The following is an 18481-nucleotide window of genomic DNA, read 5'->3' as shown; positions in this document are numbered from 1 at the left end:
ACAACAAAAATAATATATTTTGTCTGGCTTAAAATGATCAGATATTTATTTTTAAAAACCAAAAGCCACTTCCTAGTTCATTTTTTCACGTTTATCTTGATCGTTGACCAGTATTGAAGTCAGATTTAACAATGCAGTCTGCTGGAGAGAAAATTACACTTATCTAACAATCTGATTCCATTGGTCTCACAGAAGTACAAAAGTCTGTGTAAACAATATATTCCTGCTGCAGCATCTGTACATTTATTTTCTGTGTACGGCTTTATAATATACAGGACTTTGAGAACGACTTGGTAGGGGGACAGAAGCAAACCCAATGTTTGGTTTGTACACTTACCTCAAGTGTACTCCAGGGCTGCTGGCTCTGTCTCTGGGAAGGAAGGACTGTCCAGTGCATCCAAGTGGTGACATTAATAGCATTCACTTATTGTACAGATACAATCTTTGGTTATACATATATTTGATAAAATAAGAAAACAGTCTTATGGTAGAGTACGTGTTCCATTTAAAAAAAATATATTTTTTATTGATTTTAGAGAGGAAGGGAGAGGGAGAGAGAGATAGAAACATCCATGATGAGAGAGAATCATTGATTGGGTACCTCCTGGATGCCCCATTCTGGGGATCGAGCCCACAACCTAGGCATGTGCCCTGACCGGGAATCTAACCGTGAATCCAACCATGACCTCCTGGCTCATAGGTCGATACTCAACCACTGAGCCACGCCAACCAGGAACACGTTCCATTTTTATAGCATGAGCACAGCACAATCAACTATTTATTCTGCGGTCATTGGCATCAATGATGTAGAATTTCTGTGATGTGCATACAGTCTACTTGGGTCTCATCTCATATGAGCACTGCCTGAAGTTCAGTGCCTTTGGCTTTGACATTTATTCCTAAATGCACAAAGTCCCCCCCTCTTCACACCATCTTCAGCTTTCCTAGCAGCTCACAACCAACACAAAAAGGTGAGGTTAGAAGTCCAAGGTGAGCTACTATGAGGACCACAAGGAACCAGCTGCTCGGCAGTACATGATCAGAACCATGTCCTCAAAGGGAAGGGCGCACTTGGCCAGGCCATACTCTGTGGGTGTCATGCTGCCCAGGATGAAACTGGGGTTGTTTCTGTTCCTCCGACTAAAAGAGGGCCCTCTGAGCCCTAGCTGGTTTGGCTCAGTGGATAGAGCCTCAGCCTGTGGACTGAAGGGTCCCAGGTTTGATTCTGGTCAAGGGCATATGCCTCGGTTGTGGGCTCGATCCCAAGTGTGGGGCATGCAGGAAGCAGCTGATCAATGATTCTCATCACTGATGTTTCTATCTCTCTCTCCCTCTCCCTTCCTCTCTGAAATCAATAAAATATAAAAAAATAAAAATAAAAGAGGGCCCACTGAGCTCCGGGATTCCTGCCCCATGGAGCACCTCTCAGGTGCTGTGCCTGGGGCCCCGCAGGACCAGGCAGGCTGGAGCCACCACAGCAGCTTCTGGGAGGCCTCCTGAGAAAGCACATCACATGCTTCCTTACAGGGGATGCCCCGCTCTTCTGCAGGTGCGGTGTCCTCCCCAGAACAATTAGCATCACTTCTCAGGTAAAGCGGGAAATCCTGCAGGATGACTGGGGCTGAGGCCACATGGCTCCTGCTCTAGGGAGCAACACAGTTGGTGAGCCACTTCGATGAGTTTGGCTTCTGCGTTAGAGTGAAGATTGCAGCCATCCCCTTCCAATGTGATGCCATTGACCACCACAAAATTCATTCTTTTCCATGCAAACAGCCTTTCAAGGCTTGAACACTTCCTCAAGTCATTTTATTCTGTATGTGCTCATCTGACAGTGGGAGCCAATGTCATGGTTGCCAGCAACTGCCTGCAGTTGCATGTGACACAGGTGTCTGAACATTTTCTGAAACTTCTGCACATCGTCCACCCAGGTGTGGGAGGAGCTCCAAGAACCCAAATGAAGATGACTTCCGGCTACAGCAGCCACAGAGCCTGGAAGGCTCTCTCCATTTCCCATTTCCCATTCCCTTGGTAACTTGTCCAGCCAGTGACCTCTTCCTTCCCCAAGCAAGTGCTTATAAGCCAGAAACATGGCTCTCAGGACTGGGTCAGGAGCCTCTTATTTGCTGTCATAGGCTGGAGTTTTCGCCAATTACACTAAGTAATAGATTAGAAATGCACAAAATAGAAGCATCACAAAGTTAACAGCTGTGAAACCCGGCTGGCTCCTCTACCCATTAACTAGGAGGTCACAGTTAGATTCCCCATCAGGGCACATGCCTGGGTTGAGGGCTCGATCCCCAGTAGGGGGCATGCAAGAGGCAGCCAATCAATGATTCTCATTTTTGATATTTCTATCTCTCTCTCCCTCTCCGTCTCCCTTCCTCTTTGAAATCAATAAAAATATATATTTTTAAAAAGGTAACAGCTGTGAGTTTCAGTGGGAAGAAATGCCTCCTCTTTAACAGATGAAAATTCAGCCTTCCAAACCCAAATCTGATGGCAGCATCTCTCCTGCCCAGGAGCTGCCGGCAACCAAGCATCAGATCAATCAAAAATTCACCACCACAAGGAAACCCTAGAATCCTGGGGAAGGCATAGATGGTGTCCCAGGTCTTAGCCAAGCACCTGTCCTCTGAGCCCTGGCCCAGCATCCTCAGCTTCCCTGGCACTGCCCCTGACCTCAGTCTGGAGGAGAAACCCTATTGGTCCGAGGAGAGGCCAGCTCTGTCCCACGGGCTCCCAGGTTCTGGAACATGGGCTCAGGGGGGTGTGGGTGGGGGCCCTAGCTGCACAGACAGAGCCTGTGGGCCTGCGACCACAGGAAGAGAACCATGAGGACTCCTTTGGCAACTCCAAACAACAGGTCGAAACTCATACACGAAGCTACATCATCCTCAACAACTCAGTCCTTTGTGCCATCCTGAAATGTCTTCTAGATTTTTCTACCTGCTTAAGTCCTGAGTACTGTCTCTTATCACAACCCCTGGGAAGTCGCTGCAAAGGTGGGGGGTAAGGCCTGGAACAAGAACCCCAGAAAGGCTAGGGGAGCACATGGAAGAGAAGTCACTTGGACATGGAAGGGCCCTTAGGATGTTAGCATGCAAGGTTGCCTCCCTCTCACTAGGCCAGGGGCTTCCAAGCATTCAGTTCCCAGCCTGTCCCCCTCACCATTCCTCCCACTTCTTGCAAGGCTGCAGCTGCACCAGCCTAAGAAGTCATTTCTTTAATAATCCAGAGTTTCTGATTCATTAGGTCTGGGGTTGAGCCCAATAATTTACTTTTTTTATTTTACCTTGCAGGATTTTACATTTTTAACTAGAGGCCCAGTACACAAAATTTGTGCACTTGGCGGGGGGGGGGGGTCCCTCAGCCTGGCCTATGCCCTCTCACAGTCCAGGAGCCCTCAGGGGATGTCCAACTGATGGCTTAGGCCCACTCACTGCGGGCCTATGCCATCAGTCAGACTCCCACCACCCCCACTCCACTTGCCAGCCATGAACCTGGCTCAGGCTTCTGGCTGAGCAGCACTCCCCCTGTGGGAGCACACTGACCACTAGGGGGCAGCTCCTGCATTGAATGTCTGCCCCCTGGTAGTCAGTGCATGTCATAGCGACCAGTCATCCTGCCGTTCGGTCGATTTGCATATTAGGCTTTTATTATATAAGATTTTCTTATGAATGGATTTTTTTCATATACAATACAGTTATTAACTATAGTTGTCATGCTTTACATTACATCCCCATACTTACTTAATTTATAACTGGAAGTTTGGCAAAAGGTATAAAGAATTTACATTTCTAACACATTACTGGTCCTGGGATCACATTTTGAGAACCACTGGCCTACAAGAATCAGCATCAGTACTGACCCTGTCACTAACCACAGCAGACCCCAGCAATGAGGAAAGATTTAAAGACAGCACTTTAAATATATATATATATATATATATATATATATATATATATATATATATATATTTGATTTCAGAGAGGAAGGGAAAGGGAGAGAGATAGGAACATCAATCATGAGAGAGAATAATTGACCGGCTGCCTCCTGCACACTGCCCACAGGGGATTGAGCCTGTAACCCCAACTGTTCATGTGTCCTGACTGGGAATCAAACTGTGCCCTCTGGTTCATGGGTTTGTGCTGAACCATTGAGCCACATTGGCTGGGCAAAGACAGCACTTTTAAAGTCACCTGTTGGTTTTTATTGTTTGCCTTCCTAATAGGTCCTTCATTTCCTCAACCAGTTCTGCAGAATCGCTTTAATTTTGGCTCTAGTGATGGGTAAAGTCAGGAAGTAGTTTATCCATTTGGTCAAGGCACTTGGATCTGCACTTGACATGTGGCTGACCCCAGTCCACATCTGAGTGGTTCTCAGGGCTCCCGCTAGGAATGGTGGGATGGAGATGCTGCCCCTTCTCTGCTCCACAGGAACAATCAAGGTGGGAGCCCAGGAACTGCTGGCATGTTCTTGTAACCCTTAGGCTATAGCCAGCACTACCTTTGGACTTTTTGTCCCTGGGAGCCAATAGAGCCATCACACTGTTTTTGTTAGTGTATGGTTTTCTATTATTTGTGACCAAAAGTATCCTGATTCATAAGCTGACATCTAAATCACATCTTCTTAAATACCATGTAGTCGGAAACTACTACCATTAAAAGATAGCTATGGACCTTGAGTACCCCTCTCTCTTATAGCATGCCCTCTTTCAGGATAATATCAATAAAGGTTATTTCAAAAAGGAATGATCCCTGATTTGTGGTAAAGAAAATGAGAAAGTCAGTGTGTCCTACATGGTTTTTGCTCCAGGCTTTTCTGAATGATTGAAATCTGTCAAGGAGGAGTTACAAGATTAAACACACACACACACACACACACCCCTACCTCTCAAGAGTACTTTACACAATTACCCTACTTTTTTCTGTGAAAAAAATGTTGCACCTATTCCCTAATGTATAAAAATGTTAAGGGGATGGGTACTGAATTCTGGTTTCTCTTCTCTTATGATCAAGCAAAAGAAAGAAAAGGGCATAGAGACTTACTTTATGATAACCTGGTCTTATTCAGTACAAGCTCTATTGATCTATAAGCCTTTACGTGGTGCCTTAGTGCTGGTTACTATGCCAAGAACGTTAGTCCTCTTTTCTCCCACCTGCATTTGGAGGCATTTGCCAGAAACATTCCTATTTACAGATGGAAAACAACATTAAATAACCCGCCCAAGGTTCAAAAGGTTAACTTAGCTAGGCAGAGGCAGACTCAATAGGGAGAGTTACACATGTGTTTAGTATATTCATTTTTTTTATGCTTGTTTACATAGTTTCATAAACTACTTTAAGGTTGTTAATTTTCTCTGGTATGACCTCCCTTTGTTTGGGGTTGAACTTCCACAGTAATTGAGCTACTCTTTAAAGTCTTTGAGAGATACAATTTGTTTCTATTTGTTTGGAACGAATAAAAGGCATCAGTGTGTCTAAAAAATAATAAGTATATTTTCCAAGATTTGTAGCTTGATTTTTATCACGTAAAAGACATAATGTACTTATCATGATTGATATGCCATACTGTCTATTGGGGTAATTTAGTGTCTTGATAAATGATTGTAGCCCTATTACAATTAAATTAAAAGAGAGTTCTTTGGTTTGATTTCACTGGAGGCCATTAAAAATTAATGAGTTTTTAAACTAAATCATAAATACAAATGATAATAAATCTATATATATAAAAGCCTAAGTGACTGAATAACAGGAATGACTGGAACAACTGGTCGACCAGTCGCTATGATGTGCACTGACCACCAGGGGGCAAATGCTCAACGCAGGAGCTGCCCCCTAGTGGTCAGTGCACTCCCATAGCCAACCTTCCTCAGCCTCTTCCCCCACCCCAACTGGCCAACCTCCTGTGGTCCCTTCCCCTTGATCACTGGTCAGGCCGAGGGACCCCACCCATGCACAAATTCATGCACTGGGCTTCTAGTATATACATAAATATAATGATTGGCTTATGTAAAAAAATACAGAAAACTGTATTAAAGAAAATTTCAATAACAAATAATTATATTAGGTATCACATTTAACATTTCCATTCTTTTTGATGCCTATCTTAGCATATTTTATAGTAATGGTCATACAGCATATATATAATTCTGTTTATTTCACTTAAAATGGTAAGCATTTCCCACTTCTCTGGAATTTTCTTTTGACATAATTTAAATAACTACATATTAGATTGAATCATATGAAGTTGCTGATCTTTTTTTACCTTATTTGTCAAGAATAATAATTTCATATGGTTTAATCTAATAAAACCAGAGGCCCGGTGCATGACATTCATGCACTGGGGGTGGAGGGTCCCTCAGCCCAGCCTGTGCCCTCTTGCAATCTGGGACCCCTGGGGGATGTCTGACTGCAGGCTTAGGCCCGCTCCCCGAGGGGTCCTTAGTGCTGCTTCGGAGGCGGGAGATGCCGCTGCATTCGCTATCAGTGAGCCTGGCTTCTGACTGAGCGGCGCTCCTCCTGTGGGAGCGCACAGACCACCAGGGGGTAGGTCCTGCATTGAGCGTCTGCCCCTGGTGGTCAGTGCACGTCATAGTTACTGGTTGTTCTGCTGTTTGGTCAATTTGCATATTAGGGTTTTATTATATAGGATACTATCACAGTGGCTTTTGAACATTTGAACATTTTGGACCCAAAACCACACTAAGAATTACATTTAAATGGCAGCCTTGTACGAGTACACACACAGAGGTACATGCATACAAAATTATACACCAGAAACTATAGTGATGAGTCTATTTCCATTTTTCTTCTATTAATTTTTAAATATTCTTGTCATTCATCTCTACATTTATTTTACCACCTACTAATGGTTGCAATCTGGAGTTTGAAAAATGTCTTTGTCATAAAATATATTTATGTAATTTATTTAACTACACTCCCTATTGCTGGATATGAAAATGAATTTAAAATTTTATTCATTATAAATGATGCTGTGAAAAACATTTTTCTCTATTTCCCATTATTTTGACTTACTTCTTTAGGAAAGAAGTGGAATTCTTGGGTTAAAGAGCCCTGGGAACTTTGAAATTTAACAGTAATAATGACTACAGTTCAGCAATGTGTGTGGGGCCCTATGCTAGGCAATTTCCATGTATTATTTCATGTCAGCCTCAGGCAACCATAGGAAACAGGCATTGGTGTCTTTATATTATAGATGGAGGCTCAGGGAAAATATGTGACTGAGCCAAAGGGTGTGTGCCGGAAACCAATCATTCTACCACTAATAGAAAGATGTGGACAGGAAACTGGGAAGGCTGGTCAACAACCTTAATTGTTTTGATCACTCACTGTTTAGTTGAAACATTGTTAGCTGAAGCAGCCTCCACCTCTGTTTGTTTCATGTAAATTTCTGTTATTGGAATTTCCTGCCTAAAGGTTACGGGCGTATCTCATAGTCTCAATAAAAGGGATTGCAAGGCCAGAGCAAAGGGTAGTCCTTCCACTAGAGTTGGGCTCCCGCCTGGCCCCCAATATTTCCAAATTAATACTTTTCCGAGTCTCTTTTCATTTGTGTGCGGCCTTCTCCAGAACCCGAACCCTGAACCGGAACCCTGAACCACGCGGGACGTGAAAGGGGTTCCCACAGGTGTGGCCAGGGGAACCAGAAACTGAACCCAGACCTCTGACTCAAAGCACATGGTCTGATTTTTGTGGATGGGATGGATTCCTGAGTAGTAAATGTAATGGTTGGTGATAACACTCAGTAAGTATATTATAGAAGTTTACCTTAGATATCATTTGGCAAACATTATAGCTCAATCTCTCTCTTGTTAGTGGGGAGTTTGTTGTGTTGATTAAGAATGGGGCTGTGAGCAGTGAGGTGGTTGCCAGAGGGAAGGGGTGGAAGGAAAGGGGGTCCTATAAAAGGGTATAGGAGAAGATTTGACTTTGGGTGGAAGGCCCGCAGTGCAATATACAGATCTTGTAACATAGAAACCCACACATTAAACCTATTTGTTCATGTTGAGCAATGTCAACTCAATCAATTTAATAAACAACGTAAAATAAAAATAATAACAATTTTAAAAAGAATGGGGTTGTGAATCTATGGCCCTGGAGTCAAATATGTTTTTGTAAATAAGGTTTTATTGGGTCACAGCTATGCCCATCCTATCTAATAAAGAGGGAATATGCTGATTAACCATCACTCCGTCACAAAGATGGCTGCACCCACAGCTGAAGCCAAGTTCTCATAAGGAGCCTTAACAAGCAATCAGCAGGGAACTGAGGCTACGCCCTCCCCCACCCCTGTGGGGCTTGACAGGGGACCTCAGGACGCTTTCCACACCCGGCAGAGCTTGATAGGGAACCTCAAGGTGCGCTTCCCGTCCTGGTGCTGGGCTAAGGGACCTCAGGCTGCTCCCCCTGCCCCATGACCTCAGGCCATGCTCCCCACCTGGCAGGGCTTGACAGAGGACCTCAGGCCATGCCCCCCACCCAGTGGGGCTTGACAGGGGACCTCAAGGTGCGCTTCCCGTCCTGGTGCTGGGCTAGGGGACCTCAGCTGCTCCTCTGGCCCCAGCGCCAGGCTGGGGGACCTCAGGCCATGCCCCCCACCAGGTGGGGCTTGACAGGGGACCTCAAGGTGCACCCCTAGTGCTGGGTCAGGGGAACTCAGGCCATGCCCCCCACCCAGGGGAGACCTGAGGCTGCAACCCCCTGCCGATGGGGCTTGACAGGGGACCTGAGGCTGTCCCCCGCTCCCGGTGCCGGGCCGGGGGACCTGAGGCTGCACCCCCACCCGCCCCCCTGCATGGCAGGCCTTGACGGGGGACCTCAGGCCATGCCCTCCACCCAGTGGGGCTTGACAGGGGATCTCAGACCATGTCCCACACCTGGTGGGGCTTGACGGGGGACCTCAAGGCACGCCCCTCCACCTCGGTCTGGGCTGGGGGACCTCAGGCCATGCCCCCCGTCCTGGTGCCGGGCCAGAGGACCTGAGGCTATGTTCCCTGCCTGGCGGGGCTTGACAAGGGTGGGACTATCCAGGTCTGGATCTATCCCAATGGGGTGGGGAGCCGGCCGGGTCTGGGTCTCACAAGATTTTGAGGCGCATGTGGGTGGGCAGGGACTTGACTCTGGGTCCCATGGTGTGCCCCAGACTCTGACAGGAGGAAGGTTTTCATATACATTTTACTAATTTTCTTTCAACTCTGACACTTCTATTATAGAGAAAGGGCAAATAGCAATATTAAATTGTTTCCTCTAATTAATCCCCTTTTAATGTGCATGAATTTTGTGCACTGGGCCACTGGTTTACTTAGAATTTGTCTGTGGTTGCTTTTGTGCTACAACAGCAGAATTGATTAGATAAAATAGAGAATGTATGTCTTGCAAAGTTAAAAATATTTACTATTTGGTCTTTTACAGAAATTTGCTGAATCCTGGTTAAAACCACAGGATTTTAGGGACTCAGGCAGAGTTGGGTTCAATCCTGGTTCTGCCATTTATTAACTGAATGGCTTTGGACAAGTCACTTAACCTCCCAAGCTTGGGATTCCTCATCAATAACATGTGGCTAGTAATACAGGCCCTTCACTTTCTATGGGCAATTTACCGCCTCCCTCTATAATTCTTTCACAAACTAAGAAAACCACAAAACCCCACATTTTATTGTGAAGATAGAGGGAGGTGGTAAATTTTGGTACTAAACTTATTTGGTGTCAAAACCTGAAGTGAACAAACATGAAACTACTTCTTTAAAAAATATTTATTGATTTCAGAGATGAATGGAGAGGGAGAGAGAGATGGAAACATCAATGATGAGAGAGAATCATTGATTGGCTGCCACCTGCATGCCCCCTACTGGATATCAAGCCTGCAACCCTGGCATGTGCCCTGACCAGGGAATCGAACCATGACCTCCTGGTTCATAGGTTGAGGTTCAACCACTGAGCCATGCTAGCCAGGCTTAAGGCTAAACTATATCTCTCCATTATCTATCTTATTCTATCTATCTATCTATCTATCTATCTATCTATCTATCTATCATCTATCTGTAACCTATATTTATTGCCAATCAGAGAACATTAACAGTTATATCAATACTTGTAAATCTTCTTGGCTTAGCACAAGATAAGCTTATTTGTCACTCATAAACAGTGAAACACGAGTGGGGAGGGGCTCTAATCCATGCAGTCAGATCCAGACTCCTCCTACTTTGTGGTGAGCCTAACTGAAATCTGGGACCTCACTCGCCACAGATGGAAAGAGACAGGGAGATGTGGTCACTTCCACGCACAGCCATGGGTTCAAACTTAATCATAGCCTAGCTCACTCCAGGGCAGGCTGGGATTATGGCCTAGTCATGTGATCTCCGAGTGGAGCACATGGACATTGGTGATCAGCAGCAGTCTCTGCCACATTTATCATCTGTCATGTTTTTGCTGCACAGAGCTCACACACATCTGTAGCATGCTGCACAGAGCTCACACATGTCTGTAGCATGCTGCACAGAGCTCACACACGTCTGTAGCATGCTGCAGACCCTGATGGAGACATTAAACATAGAGAGCATGTGTGCAGCTTTACCTTTCTGAATCTGCAAGACTGAATGTCAAAACTCAGCTGGCCCTGGGGAGCTCGGATCAAGCTGGAGGTCCGGGTACACCTCACAGGCAGGATGCACAGGTACTAAGAGGTGCATTCTGGGGCCAGACTGCCCAAGTTTGAATCTTGATTCTCTTACTTACTAGCTGTGTGACCTTGAGCAGGTTGCTCAACCTCTCTGTGATTCATTTGCTAAAAAGGAGATGATAATAGTACCTATGAAGATTACGAAGTTAGTATATGTAATTCCCTCAGCACAAGGCCTGCCTCATGAGACTGCTGAAGAAGGGTCAGTTAGTATTATTGTGTGTGTAGCTGTTATTCTTGTTAGTTATTTTTAAACACGTAGTATAGTGACTGGCACACAATAAATGCTCGTTATATAATCAGATGCAGAACGACCTTCCATAGCATCACAGGCAGAGCAATCCCCTGGCTTTTGCTTGAATACATTCAATGATATGAGACTGCTGTTTAATAAGATCACCCATATCATTATTCACTGGCTTTGTTAGAAAAATCTCCCATGTAATAAGTGCTGTGTTTAATGTCTAAAAATATTGAGCATGTATTTGGTGCCAAGCCCTTAGCGGACATTCTTATTCGTTCATTCTTACATGCCCCTGTGAAGTAGCTTTGCCTGCTGACAGTTTACAGACCTGAATGCTGAGGCCCAGAGGGTTCACACACTCAGTCCAGGGTCTCACGGCTACTTGGGAGCAGAGTGGGGTTTCAATCCAGTCATATCTGGATCCAGGCCCCTCCTGTTTCGTTCACTCTGCCTTCAGGCTTTAAGCAAACGAAGCAGAAAAGTCCATTTCTCTTTACTGTGGAGTCAGGATGCTATTGCTACCCAAATATGTTCATTGCCTAATCACATCTGTTTTCTAGAGACCTTCCAGGTAGCTAATCAATTTAGAAAAAGAACTATAAGAGCCTAGTGCTAAATTTGATTTTAATATAGTATTTATTAATCCAGTCATTCGTTTGCCTTCAAAAGAAAGACATTTACCAGCATGCTTATAGTATATAGCCATTACAACTAATTTTCCAAGTTAACAATCAATATTCATCATAACTACCGGCACTTCCCATAAATATTACAGCAGCAGTGCTATGCATGGGCCCATATCATTAACACCAGACTAAATTTACATGTGAAATTAGATACAATGTGCTATAGGTAATTGATGTTTCATTTCTTACACAGAAGTAATTTTAAGTAAATGAAACTACTCATAGTTTGTGCCTTACTCATTTTCTGTAAACTAGCTCTGAACAATTTCATTAGGTCAGTGGTGGGCAAACTCATTAGTCAACAGAGCCAAATATCAACAGTACAACGATTGAAATTTCTTTTGAGAGCCAAATATTTTAAACTTAAACTTCTTCTAACGCTACTTCTTCAAAATAGACTCGCCCAGGCCGTGGTATTTTGTGGAAGAGCCACACTCAAGGGGCCAAAGAGCCACATGTGGCTCACGAGCCGCTGTTTGCCGAACACTGCATTAGGTGAACTGGAAACGTTGACTTCTATAGTAGAACTCATCTTGCAGGTTAAGTGCAGTAAACACTAATGCAAACGTTATCATGGGGTGACTGTAAGCTGCCATCAGTGGGGCCCTGGTACCTATGACACTCTCACATGTCCCCTCTGTCCCCCTGGTACCTGCTGCTGCCACATTCGAGATAAAGCCCACTGCCTTGGCCTTGATGCCTGCAGTCTTCTTAGTCCACACCTCCTACAGAGCCACTGCCAGCTTCTCCTCTTCTCTTCTCCTCGGTATGATTGGTTAAGGTATGTGAGGGGACATAAAGTTCCTGGCACAGATTCTTCATTTCAGCAGCATTCAATCTTCATGAGACCTTGTACCTGAGAGGAGGCACTTGGCTATCCTGGTGCCTCTGTCCCTGCGGCCACTGACTGAGTGACATCTTAGAGGGCTGTGCCTTTCTCCTTCCACCCTGACCTCACAAAGCCCCCACTTCCAGGCAGCTGGCCGTGCATGAATAAACTTCACCTGCCAAACATAAACCTCACCTCCCAAATATAATTCTACTAAGTTTCATGTCTCTTGATCTTGTCTCCTCCTTTTCCTCTCCAGTGACCCCAGTTGTAGTTCAGGCTTGCATCAGCTCCTGTCTGGACTCGGAATAAATAGTTGCTAGAGCAGTCCCCCCATATCCACAACTTTTGCTTTCTTTGGTTCACTTACCCACGGTCGACCACAGTCCAAAATTATTCAATGAAAATTTCCAGAAATAAACTATTTTTTAATGTAATAAAAATTAATTAAATACATTTCATAAAATTAAAAGAAATCATTTAATGTACATAATTTGAAAAGGTATTTCCTTGTAAAATTGTCAGGCTGGTGAATACAGCATTCTGTTATATTTCATTTCTTTCTTGTCTCCCCCACTTTCTGAGCCTTAGAAGGCAGCGTTTTGACTATAAATTCCCAGAGTTATAGACCCATAGCAGATGTCCTAAGGTTAGTTAAATTGTTCATCTTCTGGGATTGTTGTCATGTAATTTGGGAAATGTACTTTTCTTGAACAAACAGATATATAATATTAGACAGCAAACTAAATGTGTGTTGTAATTCGCACTTCTTTTAAAAGATAAGGGTAGTTTTTTGACAATACAATGATGGGAAGAATAAATTCTTGGCCTTTTTTTTTTTTTTTTGGTGTGTGTGTGCTTAAAAATTATCAAGAAGTACTAGGAGGGAAGTTTATAGAAATAAACGCCAACATGAAAAAGGAAGAGATATCTCAAATAAATAATGTAACTATACACTTCAAGGAGGTAGCCAAAGGATAAACTAAGCTTAAAATTAGCAGAAGAAAGAAAATAAAGAGCGGAGCAGAAATAAATGAAATAGACAATAGAAAAAAATCAATGAAACTGATTTTTACTTTATATTTTGAAAAGATAAACAAAATGTACAAACCCTTAGCTAGACTAAGAGGGAAAAAAAGATTAAAGACTTGCCTGGCCAGTGTGGCTCAGTGGTTGAACATCAACCCATGAACCAAGAGGTTACCAGTTTGATTCCAGGTCAGGACATATGCCAGAATTGTGGGCTCCATCCCCAGTAGGGGGCGTGCAGGAGGCAGCCGATAGAAGTTTCTCTCTCATTGATGTTTCTATTTCTCTATCCCTCTCCCCTTCTCTCTCTCTGAGATCAATAAAAACATATTAAAAAAGAATATAGAATACTCAAATAAATAAGTCAGAAATTAAAGAGGAGACATTACAACTGATGCTGCAGAAATAAAAAGATTTATAAGAGACTACTAAAAACAACTCTATGCCAACAGACCGGAGAACTTAGAAAATTAGGTAAATTTCTAGAGACATACAATGTACCAAGACTAAATTATGTAAGAAAAAAGAAAGTCTGCACAGACCTATAGCTGGGAGATTGAATCAGTAATCCAAAACTTCCTAACAAAGAAAAGCCAAGGACCAGATGGCTGCACTGGTGATTTCTGCCAAACATTTAAAGAATCAACCTCTTCCAAAAAATTGATGAGTAAGAAATACTTCCAAATTTATTTATGAGGCCAGCATTACCCTGACACTAAAGCCAGACAAAGACATCACAAGAAAAGAAGATGCAGGCCAATATGCCTGAAAATATAGATGCAAAATCTTCAACCAAATATAAGCAAATCAAACAATAGCACATTAAAAGGACCATATACAAAGACCAAGTATAATTAATTCCTGGGATGGAAAGATGGTTCAACATATGAAAATTAATAGATGTGACATACCACGTTAACAGAATAAAGGATAAAAACCACCTGATCATGCCAATAGATACAGAAAAGGCTTTTGACAAAGTTCAACACACATCCATGATAAAAATTCACAACCAACTAGGAATAGAAGGAAATTATCTGAACATCATAAAGACCATATATAAAAAGCCTACAGCTAACATCATGCTGAATAATAACAAATTGAACTCTTTCCCTCTAAGATCAGGAGCAAGACAAGGATAGCCACTCTTGCCATTTCTTTTCAACATAGTACTGGGAGTCCTAGCCAGAGAAATTAGTGAGGAAAAAGAAATCAGATGATATAATCTTATATGCAGAAAATCAGAGTCTACTGAAGAACTGCTAGAATTAATAAACAAATTCAGTGAAGCTGCAAACAAAATCAACACACAAAAAGCAGTTGTGTTTCCATAACAATGAACTATCCAAAAGGAAATTACAATAGCACCAAAAAAAAAAATAGAATAAAATACTTAGATATAAATGTAACAAAGGAGATGAAAGATTTGTATATCAAAAACTACAAAACACTGATGAAAGAAATTAAAGAAGACACAAACAAATGGAGAGTTCATGGACTAAAAGGTTTAATATTGCTAAAATGTCCATACTATCTAAAGCTATCTGCAGAATAATGCAATGCCTATCAAAATCCCAATGGTGTTTTTTATAAAACACCATTCTACACTTCATATGGAGCCACAAAAGACCAAAAACATCCAATTAAATACTGAAAAAGGGAACAAAGTTGGAGGCATCACACTTCCTGATTTTAAAATATATTACAAAGTTATAGTAATCAAAACAGTATGATACTGGCATAAAGACAGACATATAGATCAATGGTACAGAATAGGAGTGCAGAAATATAGCCTTGCATATACAGTCACTGACCTTTGACAAGGCTGCCAACAATACACAATGGGGAACAGAAAAGGATAGTCTCTTCAACAAATCATGTTAGAAAAAATGGATACACACACCCAAAATAATAAAATTTGATCCTGACTTTATACTATGCACAATTATTATTTAAAATAGATTAAGGCCTGAAACCATAAAATTCTAAGAAGTAAAGTTGAGGGAAAACTTCATGACATTGGTCTTGGCAATGATTTTATGGATAGGTCACCAAAAGCATAGGCAACAACAACAATAAATAAATAAATTGAATTACATCAAACTAAAAAGGCTTCTGTACAGCAAAGGGCACAACAAAGTGAAAAGGGATCCTATAGAATAGGAGAAAATATTTATAAACCATATATCTGATAAGGGGTTATCTCCAAAATATATAAGAAATTCCTATAACTCAATATTAAAAAAAATTCTAGTAACCCAATTTTAAAAATGAGCTGAGGACTTGAACATTTATTTCTCTGAAGAAGATATACAAATGGCTAACAGGTATATTAAAAATATCCACCATCACTAATCATCAGTGAAATTCAAATCAAAACCACAATAATATATCGCATCACATGTATCAGGATGAAAAAACTGAAAGATGATGTGTTGAGGAGGACATGGAGGATTTGGAAAATTTGCACACTGTTGCTAGGAATGCAAAAACGGTGCAGCCACTATGGAAAATAGTATGAAGGTTCTTCAAAATAATTAAAAATAGAACTGCCATATGATTCAGCAATCCCACTTCCGAATATTTATCCAAAAGAATTGCAGCCAGGATCTCAAAGACATATTGGCCCTCTCATGTTCATTGCAGCTCTAATCACATTAGCCAAGATATAGAAACAACTAAATGGCCATGGATGGATGAACAGATAAAGAAAATGTGGCATATGCATACAATTCAAAACTATTCATCCTTAAAAAGAAAAAGGAAATTCTGCAATATGCAACAATGGCAAAATGAAATAAGCCATCATAGAAATGCAAACACTGCACGAATCCACTTATATGAAGTATCTAAAACAGTCAAATTTATAGAATCAAAGAGTGGAATGATGTTGCCAGGGGCTGGGGGGAGGAGGAATGGGGAGTTACTAGTCAATAGGCATAAAAAGTTTCAGTCAAGCAAGATCACTAAGCTCTAGAGATCTGCTGTACAACATTGTACTTGTAGTCAACAGTAATGTATCGCACACTTAAATATTTGTTAAAAGGGTAGATCTCATGTTGAGCATTCTTACAATAATAATAAAAAAAAAAGAATAAAAGGGGTGGGTGAGTGGGAAGAGATCAACCAAAGAACTTGTATGCATATATTCATAACCCATGGACACCGACAATAGGGTGGTGGAGACCTGGGGTTGGGGGGAAGGGTGGATAATAAGGGGCCAATGGGAAAAAAAAAAAGGGGACATATGTAATACTATCAACAATTGATAAAAAGATGAAAAAAAAAAACAGTGAATAAAAGGCTCAAAACAAAAAATTAAAAATCAACCTCAAATTTTCCAACTAAAAAGATTAAATCCCTTTCAGTGTCTGAAGTCAAGTCACATTAAAGAAAAAGTCTAAGACTTACCTCAAAACTCACAGCTCCATTGTGGTCTGTGTCAAACGCATTGAACAGAAAATGTGCATACGTTGTAGAGTCTGAAATGTTGAAAAGGGAACATTATTAAGTCAGCGTTTCAATATCCGACGTAAGAATTGTATAACATGCCAAAGTCCTATTCCAAGTCAGGAAAATTTACTCATCTCCTTCAAATGGTGCTTTCTTCCCAGTTGCCCACCTCCTTTCAGTAGAGGATTGTAATTTGAGATTCACAGGAGTGAGCTGCCTACATAGAGGCCATGCATGGCAGACATCTCTGTAACTTTCTGGCTAGAAATGACCTGAACACTTGGGTGTCTTGGATGATGTTACTGGCTCCGGGAGGATTAAGTGAGACCCATCTGGAAATTACTTAGTGCTTGGCAGGGGCTATCTCTAGAAGTAAAAGAATAAAAATACTACTAATGAGACACAGACGAATTGCCATTATTAGTGTCGTTGCTCAATTTTACAATTTAGGTAAGCTATTGAGACTCAGAGAGGTTGAGAAACTTGCCTGAAGTCACACAGTCAATAAGGAGTAGAGTGGCACCTAACTTGGATCTTTCTCACTAAAAATGCAGGCTAGCCTATAGCCAGTAAATTTGAGCCAGCAGTGACTTGGCAAGTGTCTGTCCCCTTGTTGGAAGGGGATTGTGTGGCCTTAAAAGTTAGGACCAAACCAGAGAGGGTCGGACCTGCATTGCCACCATGTGCCCACCATCCAGATATCATTGCTGACATGTACACATAAGGAACTGTTTGACATTGAAACGGGGACTCAGAACTGTTGGACATTGAAATTGGGACTCAAACATTTTTTGTTATTATATGTTTATTTCTAGTCTGCAGAGGCAAGATTTTTTAAAGGAAAGAAATGGGGGAAAAATAGATACAGAGGCAAAGAAGCATTGAACAGACTGTCAAACTACAGCGGGAAGGCAGGGGAGGTTGTGGGGGGGCGCTGTAAGAGATCAACCGAAGGACTTGTACGCATACATATAAGCATAACTAATGGATACAAGACACTACGGGGGGGGGGGGGGGGGAGGGGGGCGGAACAGGTAAAGGCATGTACTGGGGGGAAGGGGAGGCCGGGGGAGGTCAATGGGGGAAAAAAAAAGGAGACATATGTACTACTATTTGTAATACTTCAAACAATTAAAAAAAAGAGAAAAAAAATGAAATTAGATCACCGTATTATACTATACACAAAAATAAACTCAAAATAAATTACCATTAAAAAAAAAAAAAGTTCCTGGTGGCAAGCATCAGGGAGTCCCTGCGCTGCCTGAGTCCTGGGTGGGATTCGGGGCTCTGCGTCAGTTTTGGAAGGCTCTCTGACCCCAATGTCTTATCGCACTGCCTACAGACAATGAAGCGCTCTAAAATCCACCTCTTCCCCTTAGTAGGTTTTTCCCCTGTAACTCTTCCTTCCTTCCTCTTCTGTTTCTCCTTTGTCTCCCTAATCTCTGAGCTTTGTGCTTTTCTATTTTAAAAGTACATACGTTTTCCTACTGTTTTCTTTTCTTAGTGCACAGTTTTCATGTTTAAGTGCTTGTGTGCTTGA

The 18481-nt window shown here is 42.2% G+C and overlaps 1 protein-coding gene and 1 pseudogene across 9 annotated transcripts in view; both read right to left on the bottom strand.

Moving 5' to 3' along the window:
• KCNIP4 (potassium voltage-gated channel interacting protein 4) overlaps positions 1-18481 on the bottom strand; it is a 995976-nt gene that overhangs the window by 13754 nt on the left and 963741 nt on the right. For all 8 annotated transcript variants that reach the window (XM_080640384.1, XM_080640391.1, XM_080640388.1 and 5 more), the window contains one exon: positions 16900-16970. In XM_080640384.1, the coding sequence (XP_080496510.1) occupies positions 16900-16970 (71 nt within the window). The remainder of the gene's footprint in view (positions 1-16899; positions 16971-18481) is intronic.
• LOC308255756 (metallophosphoesterase 1-like) lies at positions 925-4543 on the bottom strand (annotated as a pseudogene). Its single transcript has 3 exons — positions 4507-4543; positions 1392-2100; positions 925-1162 (listed from the first exon to the last, which is right to left on the bottom strand). The product of its transcript is annotated as a metallophosphoesterase 1-like (transcript).

The sequence above is a fragment of the Plecotus auritus genome (genome assembly GCF_963455305.1).
Source record: "Plecotus auritus genome assembly, chromosome: 1".
NCBI lineage: Eukaryota > Metazoa > Chordata > Mammalia > Chiroptera > Vespertilionidae > Plecotus > Plecotus auritus.
This window is presented reverse-complemented; position numbering and strand designations above follow the sequence as displayed.